The sequence below is a fragment of the Mirounga leonina genome, unplaced genomic scaffold, assembly GCF_011800145.1.
Source record: "Mirounga leonina isolate KUSES-001 unplaced genomic scaffold, KU_Mleo_1.0 Mir_94, whole genome shotgun sequence".
In the NCBI taxonomy this organism is placed as follows: domain Eukaryota; kingdom Metazoa; phylum Chordata; class Mammalia; order Carnivora; family Phocidae; genus Mirounga; species Mirounga leonina.
The window spans coordinates 13,398,770-13,419,387 of NW_023270855.1; the positions used below are offsets into that span (position 1 = coordinate 13,398,770).

General features: G+C 41.3%; 1 protein-coding gene across 2 annotated transcripts in view; it reads left to right on the plus strand.

Moving 5' to 3' along the window:
• SUMF1 (sulfatase modifying factor 1) overlaps positions 1-20,618 on the plus strand; it is a 94,035-nt gene that overhangs the window by 49,008 nt on the left and 24,409 nt on the right. For both annotated transcript variants that reach the window (XM_034998338.1, XM_034998339.1), the window contains exon 7: positions 4,255-4,368. In XM_034998338.1, the coding sequence (XP_034854229.1) occupies positions 4,255-4,368 (114 nt within the window). The remainder of the gene's footprint in view (positions 1-4,254; positions 4,369-20,618) is intronic.

Genomic DNA, 20,618 nt, shown 5'->3' on the forward strand with positions numbered 1-20,618 from the left:
ATCATACACTAATGAAGCAGTGTTAAAAACATGTTGTTTTCTCTTAATAGTGAGAAAAGAAATCTTGCGGTGGGTAAATAGCACCTTACTGGGTTTGTTGTTACAGAGAATAATTTTTTTTTCAACACTCTTTCAAACAGCTGTCATTATTTTTTCATATTTGTATTTTTGTTTCACACAAAAATAATTTTTCCAAAATTTACTTATAAATGTAACACAAGGGCATCTGGGTGGCTCAGTCGTTGAGCATCTGCCTTCAGCTCAGGTCATGATCCTAGGGTCTGGGATCGAACCCCGCATCGGGCTCCCTGCTCGGCGGGAAGCCTGCTTCTCCCTCTCCCACTCCCCCTGCTTGTGTTCCCTCTCTTGCTGTGTCTCTCTCTGTCAAATAAATAAATAAAATCTTAAAAAAAAAAAAAAGTAACCCAGATACATTATTTGGAAGATGGCCAAATGACTCTAAAACTTTGGCTGAAATAATAAAGTAGTGAGAGAGAAAGACCAAGACATTTTTGAAAAGATGAAGAATGAGGAGACACTTGACCTAGCAGAAATCTAAAAATGTTTTGAGCTATAGTAGTTAAAGCATTATAGTTTCATTTTTTGGCAATTAATGTGAATAATATATTGCACGAGAATAGGTATCCTTCCAATGGGTAGAGGGGTGCATATGTGTGCATATGAAACTCCATATGTATGTGTTAAGCATGTGATAAAAGAACCAATACAAACCAATGGGAAATGATGCACTACCCAATGGAGTCAAAGACTAATCATTTGATCTCAAAGTTGGTTCCTCCAGAGTTTCCTTCCCAATAGCTGGTACTTTTGCAAGCACATAGTTGTATTCCGCAAAATGAGTGATTCGAGGTCTCAGGGACTAAAGGAGCTTCACCCTTTCTCAGACTTTACATGGGTGAGAAGCCCAGTCAGTGCCTCATGAGCCACTTTTGGTCAGCAGAACTGGCCCTGCAGGATGAAACAGAATATCAGTTATGGTGCTCGGTGCGGATGCTCATGAGACTCCCCGAAAGCTGTTGGTAGATGCAGCAGGACTGTGGCCATTGAAGTGTTCCACACTGGTAAGGAGTGTGCAGCAACTCACCTGAACGTGGATGGCACAGAGTGTCAGGCCCATACCCGGCCTTCTTTTGCAGTGAACACACAAGAGATACTGGCATGATAGGGGCTCAGCAGCCTCGATTTCCTTCCTGGATGCTAGGCTGTTGGAAGGAGGGCCACTACAGCAAGCCTTGAATCCTAAGGTGTGGGCTTCTGATATACCAAATTATATAAGCACCTGTCAGTTTTAGTAAAGGGCCATGAGAAGGCTGGATTGGACAGTATCAATATTTTACAGTGCTTACTCCTATAGAATTTCATATTCTATTTAAGCACTTGAGCCTCCAAGGAAAATAGTCGTTTATCCTTAAGTCAGGGCCCCTTTTCAGAAAACACAGAGTTCCCTGTGAAATAAGGACATTTTATAGATGTTTAGTGTTGGAACATTTAACTGGGAGTGCAGCAGATGTCTGTATATTGGAATATATTCAACAGAACTTACCTGAAGAAGCTGCCGTGGAAGTTCCTAAGACAAAATTAGAACAGGTACCAGAGGCCCTCCCAGAACTAATTTGAGAAACATGACCTGGAGCGAAAGAAACAGCAGACCACAGAGGCAACTTCCACCTGTGTTTGACTGAGACATAACAAGATCTGTATCTTCAAAATGGGACTCAACAAAATGGGACTAAAATTCCCAGAGAATTATCTCACGTCCACCTTAGCTGCTCTTGTGTCTACAAGCTCTGGTCATTTGAGGGAAGGAATTTCTTTTCAGTGATGGGGTGGATTGCAGTGAAACGGCATCCTCACCTGTATTTTATGTATGTTATTACTTCTGGTTTGGACTGAGCACACTATTCTGACCACAGTGAATCTAAAGAATTGGATTTTCATTTTGCTAAGCTGCTATTATACAACTATTAGTGTGTTTTGGTTTTAATGCATATCAGTTCATTCACTTGAAAATAAGTGGGTTTGAAATATTTCTCATACACGTTTGTTTTCTTTTGAATTTCCTGGAAGGAAACTTCGGTTGGTGCAATTAATTTAACAATGAGCAATTAATTTAAACAAGGTTTACTCTCCTTAATAGCATACTCACAGATTGTGATTTTGGGGTTGGTGACCTCCAGATTTTACTTCACTTAAACATCAGATTATTTAAAGGGGGAAGAAAACCCCAAACCTTTGAGTAGATATTATTATTTCCTCATCTTCATGGTTTAAAACCACCAGCTAGGTTAAGTTCCTTGTTCAATAGCTGCTAAGTGTGGGCACATAAAAAGGATCTCAGCCAGATGGACTGGAGAGCCCCCTCAATTTGTGTGTTCTCTGAGCCCGAGAAATGATTCCTTCCTCCAGAATATTTGTTTCCTCTTTTAATTGCTCTTGGGCCCCTGGCTCCTTCGCTTCTCTTCCTGGAACAAATGAATTTCTTTTTCTTCCTATTCCTGCCAGCTATTATTCCACCTTGCTCTTTCTGATCATCTCCAAATTCTTGAAAGAACAGTTCATGCCTTCGGCCTCTCCGCCTTTACTGTCTCTCTGAATTTTGAACTCTGACCTTGATTCCAACGAGACACGTCTACCTTTGTAGAGAGGGTGAAGCCAGAAATCTTTGCAGCCAGAAATCCTGTCCTTCTTGAGAATTTCTGAGGCATTTTTTTCTAGTCACTTCCCTACTCAACCTAGAGTCTTACAGAATTGGATTTTCTGTTTGGGGTATATTCTTTTTTCTCCCTCAGTAAGCTCTTTGATGTCTTACATCATTGAACCCATCCTGCCTTCAGTTGACATGCATGGAATTACTGAATGAAGCAGTGAATAAGTACTGCTGTTTCCATAATGAGTGCTGAGTATGGAAGCAGAGTGGTAAAATTTTTTAGCATTCCAACTTATCCAGATGAAGTTCTTTTAAGGAGTAGCTTCATAACTTGGAAGTGCTCTGAATTGTCTAAGTATGCTTCCATATTCATATGTCGACCTGAAACCTTCTGAAGCCAAATAAAAGTGAATTTTAGTTTATTCATTTCTTTAGTCCTACTTCATTAGTATGGGAAAAACATGAATTTACAAAAATATTTTTATTTTTATATCTTATTTTTTACAAAAAGATTTTTAAGAGGTGCCACGATGGCTTAGCGGGTTAAGCGTCTGCCTTCGACTCAGGTCTTGATCTCCCTCTGGTCCTGGGATTGAGCCCCTTGGACTCCTTGCTCAGCAGGGTGTCTGCTCCTCCCCCTCCCTTTGCCCCTCCCCCTGCTTGTGTTCTCTTTCAAATAAATAAAATCTTAAAAAAAAGATTTTTAGGTAACTTGATTTTTTTTAATGAAATTTTTGTTTATGTTTGAGAATTGCCATTGGAAAAACGTTGGGAAAAATTTTTAAGTTGAATACACACAGTAGCATAATTGTCTGTACTTACTGTTGCTCAATTAAAGTTTTTTTTCTTGTCCCTCTCCCCTCCCTCCTTCTTAAAAAAGCTTTATACTTTGGCTCTGTGTCTGTGACAATATTATGTGGCAGATTGTCTGACCTGCCTTTGAAATGTAATATAACTGCTTGCTGGCAAATCAGTACAGTTGGGCTCATACTTCCAGATTCTGGAGACTGACTGCAAACCTTCTCTTACAAATATGCTTGATAATGAATTCACATTTTCTTTAGAAAAACAAGTCCCCTCAGTGTTTTGATGATAAAGTCTGAGGCTTAAAGATAAGATAGTGAGTTGGAGTGGGCTGGTGGAGAGGACAGAAGTGGCTTAGCGGCTTTCAGTGCTAAAAGACACTATGTGGCCACATACCTTAGTTCTGATGACAAGACTTACACTGGGTCTAATATGATGTTTCTGTAATGCTTTTGAGGGTTGAAATGTCATCTATCCCCCTCCCCCCATCAGATACAGATTCAGCTTATGGTCATTATTAGTCTCTCTATTAGGAATAGTTTTGTTGGCTCTCCTACCATGTAATACAAACTCTCCTTAGGTTTCTAAACTCCCCTTGAGGACTCAAAGCCGAAAATGGTCTCTTTCTTGGTTTTCACATTGGCCAGATTGCATTTTGACTGTCGGGATGAAAATCAATATTCGTACTTTGAAGTTATAGCTCTTTTAGTGCATTTCTGCAGCAAAGATCTTTTCTAAACTTTGAGTAGTTTGACAGCATTTTCCCTTTTCTTAATTTTTAGGTTGACGCCTTTCCTCCTAATGGTTATGGCTTATACAATATAGTAGGGAACGCGTGGGAATGGACTTCAGACTGGTGGACCGTTCACCATTCTGTTGAAAAAACGCTTAACCCAGTAAGTATCATTCTCAGACTATGTATCGTGAGAAGGTTACATCCATCCCTGTGGCAGCCTGTGGCAAGAATTTCATGTGTTTCTGGGGAGTATTTGTATGCTCTTGAAATTCATCTTGGAATTTCCCCCAAAGGGATATTAATATTAAACACATGTCTCTTATTTCAAGCTTAAAGCATTGTACAGAAATGTCTATGAGCGTTTTATGTGCTGCTGAATTGCAACGGTGATAATTATTTGAGGGAATCTGTCTATAACTTTAGAAATTATATTCAGTATCACAAATTTGATCAGAGTGAGATACCTAAATATGCAAAATTCATTAATGTTTTTAGTAATAACTAGTGAGATCTGCTAGATGGTATTTATCATGCAGCAAATTGCCTGAGTTTTGATTGGCTGAAATTTTGATTCAGGGGCATCATTTAGAGAAAATGAGAACGGGTATTTTCTGGTGAATGTTGAGTCAGGAAGTTGAGTCATTTAGTGATTATTTTCCGAACTCTGCAGTATGTCAGTTCAATGCATCCTATACCTTGGGAATTAAGACAACCATGTTTATCTAAGTTTTACTTACTCTGGTATAGGAAGAATGTTGAATACAACTAGTATTCTACTCTGCCCCTAAAACCAAGCCGTGCCATCAGAATATACAAAAATTGAGACACTACATGGGCATGTAGGTGGGAAGTACTTCCTTTAAAAAGAACGTGTCTGAATATTTTTTGTCGGGTGAACAGATTGGGGGGAAAGAACCATTTAAAAATCCTATCTCTAACAAGCTAGACATTCATAAGTCAGACCCAAGAATATATATTTATACCCAAACTAGCTAGACTGGGAACTTAATATGCTCAATTTTAATTTTTAACCTTTGGAAAAGGCACAAAGAGTCATGGTAAAGAAAATTAATTCTTTGATCTCTTCTCAATGGAGGGTTAAGCAGCTCGAGTAATTGAAGAAGTTGTCAGACTCTGTGCCTCAGGCCATTTTTCAGAATATGAGGATAAATTTGTTTGATATGCTTGATTTTTCTTCACAGAGTAACACGTGGGCTGTTCATGAATAATCTGGAGACATAAACCTACTTTCTTGGGTGCAGATGAAAAAGCTGAGTTCTTCAGAAACTGTCATCCCCCCCTCATTTCCCTCGTACTTTCTGGCAGGGCTGGTAGAAGTAGCGGTCAGAGACAACTCTTCTCTCCAAAATGAGAATAAGGTTGTGACGTTCTCGGTAGGTTTGTGGTTGGGAGACGCCATTCTCTACTGGCTAAATGTGACTTGGCATTTACTGTCAGAATCAGAAATAGAATTTTCTTCTCCCCCCCCCGTCAGATAAAAGCATCTGCATGTTTGGAAGGGGGTGCACAAGGCTTCAGAATTCTGGCAAGTTGTGAATGTATCTATCTGACCATCTGTTGTCGAGCTGCTTATTAGCTTTCCCTCTTAGAACTGCTTGTGTTTCTTCTAAGGATTTACAGAAAAATTCACATTTTTCTTCTTTTCCCCAGTCCCAGGCTCTATCTTAAATGTTGTCCTTGCTTTATGAATTGTTCTCATTTTAGATCTCTCTGTGTCACACTGACCTTGTTTGCTTCCTGATTTGACTGGGATAAAATTCGTCTGTTTGGAGAACTAAATCCCAACTTCCTAGAAAACTCAGACTCCATCATTCAAATCTTTACAACTACCTACATTTCCATTGCCACTGGCATCTCCCATCCATGGGACGGCACCAGCCTCCCAGCTGGGCCCTTCTTCCCTCTTTCTGCCCTGGGCAGCCACAATGACCTCTACAGAGAACAAGTCTGATGCTGTCACTCCTCCATTTAAAACCCTTCAGTGGCTTCTTGGTGTCTAAAGAAGAAAGTACAGACTCTTGAACACAACTTCTGAAGGCTAACATAATGTAATCCTTGCTGATGTCTTTCTAGCCATACCTTCTACTTCTTTAAATGTTGAATTATAAAATTTAACAAAAATTCAGAAAAGCACAGAAAATAGTATAATAGATACCTACCATTTAGATTTAACATATATTAACAGTTTATTGTATTTACTCTATTTCTCTTAACCAGAGAAAAAGGACAGAAACTATTCTTCAAGTTCACACTGAGTATTGTTAAAATTTTTAATTTAAGCTATTCTAGTCAATGGATAACGCTACCTTACTGCGGGTTTTAGTCATTGTATGTTGAAGTCTGCATCTGATAACTCTGGTATCTGGCTACCCCGTTGACCTGCTTCTGTTGTTCTTGGTTTTGGGTCACATCTTGTTTCCTCACATGCCTGGCTATGTTTGAATGAGTACCACACAGTGTATGTGAAAGATTGTAGATATTATCGGGGGTCTGGATAGTGTGATCTTTCTCTAGAGAGGATTCATCTTTGCCTCTGGAAGCTTCTATTTCAGATGAGCTTACTCCAGTCAGGAATTGGGATGTTTTGAAGCTGAGCTTCAGTCCCTGTGAGGGCGATAGTTCTTCAGGATGCCAACCAAAAGTCAGGGGTTTTATTCTGGCTCTTCTTCCTTGAGGGGCCCTGAAGTCCAGTTTTTTTGTTTCCTTAGGCCATGAGTCTATTGAAAGTTCTGCTCAGCTTCTCAGCTGCTGCCGTTGTGAATCAACAGACCCCTAGGTGAAACTAAGTTAGGATGGGAAAGGCTCACACCCCTGGGCTTCCCTTTGCTCTGGAATTTGAGCCCTGCACTTCCTCACAGCTACAGTAGTTCTCACCTGGTTTGGTTAAAACTCCTGTTTCTCGCTGAGTTCTTAACTTACTTGCCCTCTTTCCCTAATGGTCTGTGTATCTCCAGTGCTGGACAAAGAATGTGGTGCATAATAGTTGGTCCTATAACAAAGCCAGTTCCAGATACCTAGATTTGAGGGAGTTTGACCACTATTCATATTTCAGGTGTTTCAAAAGCAAAGGCTAGTTGGAAACAGAGATTTTCAGGGAGAGTTTTGAACCAAAATATCCATGTGATTAGTAAACATTTCGACTCAGGAACTGACCTCTTCAGTGTCATGCATATATATATGTTAGCTCCAAGACTAACTCATAATGGCAAATCATTTTAAAGCTTCTTTGGGGGAGATTAAGAAAAGTCAGGGCTCTGTATGCAAAGGCTAGTCAGGGAATATCTTTTTCTTCTTCAGTGACTTCCAGGGAGCAAAAGTTAATCATTAGTGCTTATTTTATTGGGCAGTCATTCATGGCAAAAGCAGGTGGTAGAAACATCTTGTGTGCTTTGTACACACAGTCCCGAGAGAAGCTGAGGTATTTGACCATATGAAGTGGGGGTTGGTTTAGTCTTAGCTGGTAGGAGGTTATGGGGAGGATACATGTGTGTGTGTGTCTCTGTGTGTGTGTGTGTGTCTTCTGTAGCTGTTTAAGATGGCATCACCCTTTTCCACACAGACACAATCCAGAGTGTGACCATTGCTGCTACCATTTCTTTTAACCAAATTTTTTAAAAAAAGGTCAGTATTTTTTTCCTCTTCAGTTACCTCACCCCAAATCCCCTATTAATCTGTGGCAGTATATAGTGCTTTCAGTAAAAGAATGTGTAGAGCTTCTGTAGCACCCTAACTTCCAACACCTGCATACTCACTCTCACTACCCACGTACCATGCTGACTTGCTTACTGATAATGGGAAAGGTTGGTGTGATCTTTCCCACTCTAACTCTGAGGTATATGGTTTCACTGGGGCAGCTTTTTTTCTAAGGGAAAGAACTCTGGGCTTGGAATTAGTCAGAGTAACTTGGATTATAGCTCTGCCACTTGATATTAAAGGAATCTCTCTAAACTTAGAATATCTTAACTTTCCTTATCTACAAATTGGTAATAATTGTATTTGTGAAATTAAATTTGATGATGTTGCATGTGAAAATATTTTATACCTTCAAAATATGGTTGTTTACTATTTTTGTGTAACCTATGTTTTAGCTACCTAATTGGGCTATTATATGGTTCTGTGAAGCAGAATTGATGAGGAATGTTGGCTTTGGGAAGCAGAAGGGAAGAAAGTGATATTTATAAATAATGAGTGCTTGATATTCCTCCTATTATTACCTTTGGTTGGCATATCACATAGTCATCCTTACAATGAAAAACTTGCTCTTGCTTTGTGGTTCATTCAAGTCCAGTGGGAATAAAGTTTTCCAAAAAGTATTCCTTCTTTGAATGAATCCTGGCTGCTTACCAAATTCTATTAGCCAGAGATTGAGTTTTGTTTTGTTTTTGTCAGTGTGGAATTTGATTGTTCAATTAGATTGTATAGCTCTAGACAGTTTTGGAACTGTGTTCTGTTTTGCAAGGCTGCTTTGTCACCGTATAGAATTGCCCAGGGAGGCCGTAAGCCCTCCTTGTCTGCAGAGTTTGTACTCGGCTGGTTTTGAATGACACTCTGAGCCCTTGCCCATCACACATGGCACATGCCTTCCCTCTGACCTGAGATGCACACGGACAGTGTACTGGCAGGTGCCAAACTGGTCAGTCCTGCTCAGATACTCCTTTTCCATTGGATGATGCCCTTGAGACTTGGACTTACATTACTTTTATCTATCCTTTAAACTCCACGCTTGATTGTTCCTTTTCCCAGTAACCCCTCCTCTGGCCTCCTGCCACTGCACGAATGAATGAATTTTGCGTAGCAAAAATGTTAGACTCCTGCTTAGCCTGTCTCCTCCTAGTCCTGCTCTGCCAATGGTGTGTGTCTCTCCTTGTTTCAGCCTGGCAAAAACCCGGTCAGTAGCACATCATTGTTCTTAGTTGAGCCTGCCACCCCCAGCGACTGCCCCCATAACAGCCGAATCAGTGCAGCAAGCAGTCACCGGGGACCCAGGTCCTGCTAGGAGGACCTGACTGAGGATTTTTACCTGCTCTAAGGACTTCATTCACATATTCTTAATGAGGATGTTTCAGGGGTATCTTCCAGAAATCAATTTGAAGGAGAAGTAACCTAGTGTTAAAAATGAAAAAAGCCTTAAAGTGTTAATGAAGTTGAGTTAAACTTGATGATAAATTAATATGGTTTACATTGTATTTAGTATGTGCCAAGAGGAAAGCAAGGTGATCAAAGTATCACCGTCTTGGGACTATGTTTAGGAAAAGAATTTTATCTTTTTCTCCCAAGTGGAAGATGGAAATTATCCACTGTCACTTTTCTTTGTGGTTCTGGAGCAAGGTTGATCATCCAACGACAACAACAAAACTGCTGAGAAATAGAAATAAGCTTGAATGTATATGGCGGAGATATTTAGATCCTGTAACTACATTTTCAAGCACATTATCTAAACACTTGCTTTTTGTTTGAAAAGAGTGAACGCTTATCTAGTTGCTATTTGGAAGATCGTAAAAACACTGTTTCTACTTTACAGTAAAATTACCTTTACAGCCTCATGTTACTATTGACTCTTCCTGAGCAAATAGAGCAGGACACTCAAATGTATTATGGCCTCCTCTCTCTGTTTGGAGCATCAGTGGCTCTTAAAGGTGGGAAGTGAACACCTCCAGCCTCTACCTCTGCAGGAATCCCTTCTTTGATACCCCTCACAGGCTGTGGACAGCCGCTGTAGCCCCTATGGCAACTTGTCGTGTTCTCAGATGTTCTCGTTGTTGGGAGGTTCTGCAGGCTAACCGAAGTATTCTCTCCTGCAGCTTCAGTTCATCTGCACTTGGTGAGAACACAGAACACATTTTCTGTCTTGTACATGAAAGCTTTCCAGGTACCTGAAGATAGTCACAGCCCGTGCCTCTCCATCTTTCTCTTTCTAGATAAGCACTCCCAACCTTCAGGTGCACCTTGAATAACTTGGTTTCCAATCCAAGGCAACCTGGGTTACATTCCTCTGAATAACATGAGTCGGGGTGGGGGGGAAGGTCCCTTTTTCTAAATGGGCACCCAGAACCATACTCAGCATTCTAGATGTTCCCCGATACATGCTAATCATCCTGGGGCAGTCCTTTTTCATCATTCTCTCTCATCAGATCTCCGACTATGTCAGCAGTTAAGAGGTGAGTCGGTGGAATCCAATAGAACTGGGTTTGAATTTTGTTGCTACAATTCTGGCTTAGCCGTGTATGTCACTGGGCAAGCCACTTAACTTCTCTGGGACTCGGTTTGCTTCTTTCTTAAGAGAGGATGATGAGTCTTACTTGAGAGAATCGTGAGGGACGGAGAGAATGTTTGTATCGCCCAGCACAATATTTGCTCATAGTAAGCCTATGATACATGGCAGCTTTAGTTTTAATCATTATTACTACTCTCGCACTATTATCGAGGCGAGGGCCCTCCTACTCTTACTGTGAGCAGTGCAGCAGCAACGGGCCCTAGAAAGCTTGTAGCCAAATAAAACTTCCCCCTTTCCCCCATATATATTGATGTTAGGCTTTGTCTCCCCAGATATTGTTGCCATACAGCTGTTTTACGTAACTTTCTTTAGTTTGAAGGGAAACCATTTTGAATTTTCTCTATGTTTATAGCTGTGTTTTGAAACTTCATGCAAAGCCTATCTCTTCTCTCCATCAAGTTCAGTTTTTTATGGGTTTCGGCCTTGAGAGACAGCCTATGGCAATCACTGTGACTGCCAGCACTGTCATTTATGATAGTAGCTTTCCCTTCCGGCTTCTTAGAATTGACAGATGTGGCTGTGTTTTTGTCGTTGATACACTGTGAACGGGGCGCTCAGCCCGCATTTACTGAGCACTTACTGTGTCCCAGGGTTGTCTTGGGGATGCAAAGATGCATGAGACAGGCCTGGTTGTTAAGAAGCCTAGAGGTTGGGTAGTGACCAGATTCATCAGGGGGCACTGTGGTAAGAATTGTTGCTGATGTGGTAGAAGTGGGAGCCTCTGTTCTCTGCTGGGTGGAGCTGGGAGGGCTTTTCTGAGGAGGTGCCCTTGGAAGAGATGGCAGCAGTCAGTGAGGTCACTATGCTAGGACCTCGACATCCGAACACAGGAAAGACAGGGTGCAGCTCTTTGAGGAATTCATGGTAAGCAGAGAAGGAGTTTTGTCTCTTCTTTCTCTGCTGCTTCCATTTTCTTGAAGTAAGTGCCCCACTACTGGGACCCTGAGCCGCAGCTGCCCTACGCTCACCCTTCAGTCCTGAAGCGTCATGCCCTTTCCGTGCTCAGAGTGAAAGTAAATATAGTGGGCGCCTGGGTGGCTCAGTTGGTTAAGCGACTGCCTTCGGCTCAGGTCATGATCCTGGAGTCCCGGGATCGAGTCCCGCATCGGGCTCCCTGCTCGGCCGGGAGTCTGCTAAAAAAAAAAAAAAAAGAAAGTAAATATAGTGAGGTGTGTGTGTGCGTGTGTGTGTGTGCCTGTGTCTGTGTGTGCTTGTTTTTTTAGTTTTGCTAGGTGTATTTTTTCCCATCCTTATGGGAGCATTAGAGCTGTTTAAAGAATTTCTCTTACCTAACCAGCTAGGAGCTTTGGAGAATGACTTGTAAATTGTCTTTCTTAGCTTGGTATGCTCAGTAAAAGGGCTTTCATGAGCCATCTTTTTCACATTGTGTAGCACTCCTGGGAAGGAAAAGCCATGTGTTCTAAGATTGGGATGGCAGAAGGTCGGCATAATGGATTAGGGTTATAACAGAAGTGTTAAATGAAAAGAGTGAAGAGTTTACTACTGTGATTATTTGCCATCCTCAGTCAGGGTCTTCCTGCCGCACAGAGTAGCAGAACCATTGTTACATGATGAAAGCAGAGGTCAGTAGCCTGGGTTTCCATCTGATATTGAACTTGAAAATGTCGTGGGGCCTTAGGTGAGTCATCTCACCCTTGTCTGGCTTATTGCTTCATCTATACATTTTGCTAAGGGTGTAGCAGGCGATTCCTAGGGCATAATAAATTTGGGCCACTGCCCTGGTGTCCGGTGCTGGCTTGGAGAGTAGATAATGGCTGATGAAGCAGCGGGCAGTAACATGGTTAAGAGGACTGGTTTAAAAATAATCCAGACCTGGGGCGCCTGGGTAGCTCAGTTGTTAAGCATCTGCCTTTGGCTCAGGTCATGATCCCAGGGTCCTGGGATCAAGCCCTGCGTCGGGCTCCCTGCTCAGCGGGAACTCTGCTTCTCCCTCTCCCACTCCCTCTGCTTGTGTTCTCTCTCTCTCTCTGTGTCTCTCTCTGTCAAATAAATAAATAAAATCTTTAAAAATAAATAAATAAAATAAAAATGATCCAGACCTAAGTCCACATCATAGTTCTGCCACTTGATGGCATGGGGGACTTGTGGGAAGAGGATGACATCCTTCGATTCTGTTTCCTCATATATAAAATGGGAGTAACAATCACATTTAAGGACCTGGGTTGTTCTCAGGATTAAAAAGAGATTAGAGCAGTTAGCACCGCGCCTGCCACATAGTGATTACTCTAGAACCACTTATTATTTTCCAGGTACCTCTCAGTTGGAACATTTCCTTTTTGAAAATACTTTCCCCTTCAGCACTTCCTTCTGTTTTTCACTGGACCATATTGAGTTCTTTTTCTTTCATTTATTTAGTACCCATTTAATGAACACGTGCTGTGTGCTAGGGGCAGGCATAAACATCATAGTTCTTGCCTATGGAGAATTTGAATTTCAAAATCCCTAATTATTGTCCCTTACTTCTATGGTAATAGCAAGTTTTTGCCCCACTGACCTTTGGGAAGTCAGAACCAAAGCCCAGGTTTCGGCTTCCTCTCAAAGGTTGTTTATTCTTTCCATGTGCCTCTGTGTACTTCTGTGTCCTTTTTAGTGTAAGGCTACTTACCTGGAAAGGGCCAAGAAGAAAGGAGCGTGGTAGGGCTTGCAGATGCTCCCTTATTTATTTGGGTCCAAAGCCGAAAGACCAGGTCTGAGCAGCTTTTCTGGCCAGAGGAGGGGTACTTGCAAAATTCTAGGTGGAAGTAGGCCTACATAATGGGTCATTTGCAGAGGTTTTAATCTCCTGTCTCAGTGTGCTCTGCGGTATGAATTGACAGCCAGAAGCTTAGACGCTGCCTCCTCAGGACCAGCCCTTCTCAACCATACATGGCGTTCTGTCTGCCACTCTGTGGGCTTCTCGTCCCATCTTCTGCATACTCAGGCTCCCCTGGGCAGTTTTATTCTTGGTTTTACAATGACTCTCCCAATACTCTCCCCAGTATCTTAGCCCCTTATTTACGCTTAACATTTTCAGTCAAGGTCTCTATCTTATCATGCTTGGCAGTCACCAAAAGCTAATTTAACATGTGTATTTCCCAACACAGAGAATAATTCTTGTCTTTATAGTTTTTGACACACAACAGTCCATATTCATAAACCATTTTCCCACGGTACTTCTCAGTCATAGGTGGAATCATTACCACTTGTTTGGAAAGAAAAAGTGGGGTCTCTGTCAACTTGAAGATAGTTGCCCAAGCCCTTCCCACATTAGCTTTCTAGATTATTAAAGTGTGTTTTGGGTTCCAAAAGAAGAGATAAACAGACATGGCATCCAGGTGTGATCACCCTGATTTTACCCCAGGCTGCCTAGTGCTTTTGTGAGGAGTCAAGTTAAAGTGCTTATTCTTTACATGTGTAGAGGTCCCCCCCACTTCAAAGTGCTTTCTCTCTCTTAGTCTCTCTCCCTTTATTGCTCATATCCTCAAAATATTCCTGCTTGTGCAAAAGGAGGCATGTGGTCTTAGACTCATTTCTTATGATAATTCATAGAGTGGAGAGAGGTGTTGACTTTGTCCTGATTTTGAATTTGATTTTCAGAGTCAGGATTAAATCCCAGGTCTTGTGATCTTGAGACTTGTACAGTGTTACCGGACTCCAGATGTTATTTGAAAAACAAAACACGAAAGGCTACTTACTTCCTTGTAGTATTTTATCACAAACTGCCTACATTAAGTCAGGAATTTCAGGAAGTGTTATAAATATGGAAGATAATTTAGGAGATGTGAATTGCTGTGTCATGCAGTGGCTTCTTCCAAAAGCAAGGGAGAGGCAGGGAATTATGCCTCTCGTTCCTTCCATCTTGAGATTTTAAATCAACTTTCTGTCCTTAACCTTCCTAATCTGTTATTTCCACTAAATTATTTTTAAAAATTACTGATTTGGCAAATCAGCCTTTGTACCTAAATTTGACTTGTTAATTAATTGTAAAAGTAATATAGTGTCATTTCCCATTTCTATAGCCTTACCTTTCATGACTCCCTATGCCATCGTGTGACTCATTTGTTCTTTCCCTAAGGATCTGGAAATAAAACCATGTTATTGAGAAGAGAAAAATAGAACAGTTAAGTCATCTTTTCTGCCAGGTTATTCTGGGAATTTTTTTCATGTGGATATGTAGACACATTTATAATATAGGCATATACATACCCACATGTGTGATTTCTATAAAAGTATATACTTTTATTCATTCAGGAAAATTTATTGGCAGCCCACTCAATGCCAGATTCAAATGTTGGGTTCTGGGGAATCCAGCAGACACAATTCCCTTGCCCTCATGGAGCTTGCAGATGTTAAAGAATCAAGCAAACTCACCTAATTACATACACATGTGTATGTACGGAAGAAGTATATAACATGATGGTTGAAAGCATGCATTTTTGGAGTTGGACCTGTTTTCCTAGCTTAGCCGGCTACATTAAGTCACTTAAACTCTCACTCAGCTTCCTCATTGGTTAAGGAAATAGTAGCACCCCTGTGGAGTTACTGAGAGGTTTTAGTAAGATAACGCAAAGAAAAATTTTAATGTAGTGGCTGGTATATAGTAAGCCCTTGACAAATCTAATTATGACCACTATGTTTCATGTGTAATGACAATTTAATTTCAGTAAGTTAGCAAGCTATGAACTGATACCTAACTCTGAAATCAGATCCATGGAAGACATTTGTTCTGGACCTTTTTAAAGATTTTATTTATTTATTTGAGACAGAGAGAATGAGAGAGACAGAGAGCACATGAGAGGGGGGAGGGTCAGAGGGAGAAGCAGACTCCCTGCCGAGCAGGGAGCCCGATGCGGGACTCGATCCAGGGACTCCAGGATCATGACCTGAGCCGAAGGCAGTCGCTTAACCAACTGAGCCACCCAGGCGCCCTGTTCTGGACCTTTTTAGGAATGTGGTAAGGAGATAAGCCATCTGGTAGCGTGCAGTTATAAATAATGCTTCTTTCTGTGGACAGTCTCTAGTTTATAGCCATTAAAGGAAGTACACACTGCTTCTAATGAGGCAACAGAACTTATGGAATTGGGCCCTTACCATTTGTCTACTTTCTAGATGTTGAAAATAAAATCATGGAAGTCTTCAAGTATTCTTTGAAAATAATGTTTATCTATAAATACCACTTGGCTCAAGCTAATTGCTTATACTGTCTTTGTAACTTGCTAATGAGTTGTCATTGAAGAACACAGAAGATTGTGAGAGTAAGAGAATGTGATAAATGAAATCCTTAAGAAGGCTACACTTTATTTTTCTCACTTCAAGCAGTGCTTAGGGCCGTATCTGACTTTGTAAGTAGGACTGAACAGTTTTATACCATTATTATGAGAGATGGAAGTGGTTGAGTATGGAGCAAACCTTTCAGCAAATGTAGTCTGTACCCTGTGATGTTGGTGGTTTGGCTAGTTGGCCCAGAAGTTACTTTCCTTGAGGATGATAGCACTATATACCCTGCATTGTTGAGGATGACGTGTACTTTAGAACTAATCCATTGGATAGACCATGAATGTTCTATTAGCATATTAAGCCTTCTGAAATTACAAAACCATCTGCATATTCCATAGAGCAGATGATGAGAAAGTTAATTCTTTGTTGCAGAGTTTCAGTAGGCTACTTACTTTCTCTTAATAGTTGCTTCTTCTATATTTATGTTGACTGGTTTTCATCCTAGATATTTCATGGTCTTTAACAATGGTGTTAAAAATTACCATTTATTTCCATAATTACTGTAGTCCATGCCTTTTCAACAGCTCATAAATACCTACCATTAATAGGTGAGAGTAGTAACCATTTTCTTAGCACCTTGCTGCTCTTTTCTCTTTCTCTCTCTCTGTGCTTCCTGCCAGGAAGTTGGATAGAGTGGCTCTAAGAATTGAGGCCCTTGGCCACCTCATACCCACTAGGATGGCTACTGTTTAAAAAACAGAAAATGATAAGTGGTGGTAAGGATGTGGAGAAATTGGAACTCAGCTCCAACTATTGTTGGGACTTGCTGTGGAAAACAACATAGGTTTCCTCAAAATATTGCAAATAGAACTATATGATCCAGCAGTCCCACTTTGGGATATATTCCCCCAGAGAACTGAGAGCAGGGTCTTGAAGAGATATTTGTACACCCATTTTCACAGCAGCATTATTTACCATAGCCAAAGGTGGAACTAACCTAAGTGCCCCCTGATGAATGGTTAATGGAAATATGGTACAAACATGCAATGAAATATTATTTGGCCATAAAAGGGAAGAAAATTCTGACACAGGCTATCACATGGATGAACCTTGAAGACATTATGCTAAGTGAAATAAGCCAGTCACAAAAAGATAAGTATTGTACGAGTCTGCTTAAATGAGGTACGTAGAACAGTCAGATTCATAGAGACAGAAAGAATGGCAGTTGTGCATTTAGCACTTGTGGTTGCCAAGCGAGAGCGGGGACTTAGTGTTTAATGGGTTGAGTTTCAGTTTTGCAGGCTGAAAAGAGTGCTAGATTTGGACGGTGGTGATGGTTGCACAACAGTTTGATTGCACTTAATGCCACCAAACTGTATGTAGTTGACGCTTGAACAACAGAGGGTTAGGGGCACTGACACCCTGCATAATCAAATATCCACGTACAACTTTTGGCTCTTCCATAAGGTAACTATTGATAGCCTGCTACTGACTGAAAGCCTCACCAATAACGTAAACAGTCGATTAACACACATTTTGTATATTATATATATTGTATACTGTATTTTTACAATAAAGTAAGCTAGAGAAAAGACAATGTTAATAAGTAAGAGAAAATACATTTACAGGACTACAGTGTATTTATCGAAAAAAAATCCGTCTATGAGTGGATTTGTGCAGTTCAAAACCTTGTTGTTGAAGGATCAACTTGTACTTAAAAATGGATGAAATGGGGGGCTCCTGGGTGGCTCAGTTGTTAAGTGTCTGCCTTCGGCTCAGGTCATGGCCCCAGGGTCCTGGGATCGAGCCCCGCATCGGGGGTCCTTGCTCAGCGGGAAGCCTGCTTCTCCCTCTCCTACTCCTGCTTGTGTTCCCTCTCTCGCTGTCTCTGTCTCTGTCTCTCTCCATCAAAATAAATAAATAAAATGTTAAAAAAAATGGATGAAATGGTAACTTTTATGTTATGTGTATTTCACAACAATTAAAAAAAAAAAGTTCAGGTCCTTGAATAAGGCACCTGAAAGACAGTTGTGTTGCTTACCTCTCATCTTGGCAAGAATTGGAAAGAATCCCTGGAGTACAATCAAACTGTTGTGCAACCATCACCACCGTCCAAATCCAGCAAAGTGATTTGGGATGGGGAAACCTTAAGGTGCAAGGATCTGGGGATGTATCCACCAGCTCGTGCTGAATGGAGGTAAAGAAAGGACTTCGTAGGGTTTCTAGTGCAGCACCTGAATTTCACAAGGGAGGACACTCAAGCCAAGAGTAAAGTGACAGAACCAGGACTAGACGCTGGTTGCCCTGCCTTCCTCGCCTGTGTGTTGGCTCCCTGGTGATGCCTCCTGCCATGGCTCATCCTGTGGGATCTCCGCAGTTTTCTCACTGATACTTCCTGCTTGTAATGTGTCGTAAGCCCAGCACTTTTTCTTTCCAGAGTCAGTATCAGACACTACAGATCAAGGGCTCAGTCCCACAAGGCTGCTCTCATTTCAGATGCATGCTCCAAATGAGATCACCACACTAGGCACACTTCTGCCCAGCAGATTACAGACTTGGGGGTTCTCCTGATCTCCCCTTCAGGCTGGGTAATTTACTACAACAATTCCAACTTCCCAGCACCTCCGATTGTTCAACTTGGTAGCTCTCTGAACCCTGTTGTTTAGAGGGTTTTTACAGATGTTTAATTAAGTAAGCATGATTGAGCAAATCATGGCCATTGGTGACCAAAGTCCAGCCCCCCTCCCCTCCCTGGAGGTCAAGGGTGGTCCTGAAAGTTCCAAGCCCTGTAATGGCTTGGTCTTTCTGGCAGCCAGGCCCCATCCTGAAGGTAGCTACACACCTAACCCCTGTCCCTAATGAAACATCTCATTATCTTACAAAAGAAAGACAGTCATCACTCGGGACATCCCAAGGACTTTAGGAGCCTTCTACCAGGAACCAGGGACAAGGACCAAATGTTTATTTTTTATTATACCACAGCTAGGAAGAAAGGGATATACGAGGTAAGAGGAGAGATAGTGATGGTGGGTGGAGGGAGGGCATGATCTTTCAGCCCATCTAGTGAAGTGCCATCTGACAGAGACATTCACTGGAGCATTGAAGCAAACCTTGCAGTTGTCTGAGGGAAGATGCAGGAAGAACTCTAAGTGTAAGAAGACAGTGGTGTCACTGAGGAATTTGAGAAAAGGGATGATGTGAAACACACCAGTATCATGTTCCCTTAAAAAACATGTCCGCAAGCGGTCTTGTATATTCACACAAACACTTTCTACGTATCTGCCTGATGTTGTGGCTCATTGAGGTTTTATGGTGCCTATAGTAATGAAACTATTGAACTCCCTACTTATCACCATATTTCTGGGACATGATTTGTCCTTGGAAGTCTTTGAAAACCATTCCAACAATACACAAGGGAAGGTGAGATTTTTACACAGCAGGTCTATGAAATGGAACAGTTGCTTCTATGGTATAAGGTTAAGACCCCCAAACCCAGTGCGGTTTGAGCCAGTGAAACCACTAAAGGCATCTGTGGTATCAATCTGAGTATGCATGTCCAAGTGGTAGGTGTTGCTGTGGATTGTTAATATGGGTTTATTCCTGGGTGAAATAAGCAGATATTCCATGCTGAGAGAAGTGATTAAGAGAAGCACATCTAACAAGGGGCATGTTTCAGCTGCATATCTAACAACAAATGAACGTCTTTGTTTTTTAAAAATATGAACTCCACACTCATTGTTCTCCTTGGGTTTTAGTCATTTTCGTGCAGTGAACTTGTGAAATACCAAGACGTTTGTGCGCTTCAAACTGAACAATGGAATGATATATTTTTAAAAAATCCGATACTGTGTCAGCTCACCAGGGGCACACGGCAGAGCAGTTGAGTATGAGCCTAGAGCCAGACGACTTGGGCTTGAACCCTGGCTTACTAGATATGTGACCTTAGACGGGCTGTTTAACCTCTCTGCTCCTTACGTCTCCATCTGTAAAATGAGGCTAATGATTGCGTGTCTAAACATTTGTGGTTTGTGGCTGTGCCTGGCACCATTGTTAATAGCGTTTTCCTTTTGTTCCCCCAATTATCTTTACTTGGACAATAAATTATGTGGTTGCCTTATCAATAATCAAACCTATATCAGAAGATCATTTTAAATATTACAAACATTAAAAGCAATACCTGCTTATAATATGTGCTCAGTTAAGTACTAGTTGCTATTATAAGCTGCTATACCTAGAATCAGTGTTTTAAATATCTGATTTTATGCATTACCCCAGAAGCAAGAATTGTTACTGTAGACCTTGGGCTATGAAGTGACTTTTTTTTTTTTACTGGAAAATGGAGAAATCACCACAAAGTGAGCAAATTTAGTACAGTTTTGAAAATTCTCTTCCATTTTAACCTAGCATGGGTGAAATGAGTAGCATGGAAGAAATGGCTGTTTTCATTCATTTTGCTAACAGGCCAATCACCACCCAGGGCATGCTGGTTTGACAGACACAACGCTGTGGGGGTTGTTAATTTGGTTTTTGTGTTTAATGTGCTGTTCTTTCCAGTCTGATCCCTAGTTTTCTTTCTTTGACCTTTCTTTGGATATCATGACTTTCCTCTCCTCATGCAATGTCTAAATAAAGCTAATTGCAGTCCCTTCTTCATAGGTCGTTGCGCTAGGGGATAAAGAAATTATACCTAACTGAAAAAGCTTTATTTGAAGTAATGGTTTCATCTACCTACGCTTAAAATCCTTTGACATGTTTGACATTGGGTAAAAAGAGTGAGTTAGTGGGATTTGACTTTTCTTCATACATGCATTTTGGGCAGAGTTGCTACTGAGCTTGGAGGACAGTCAAGCTGGGCAGACACAGAAGTGGGTCGGACCTCGACTCCTGGCCCTGTCACT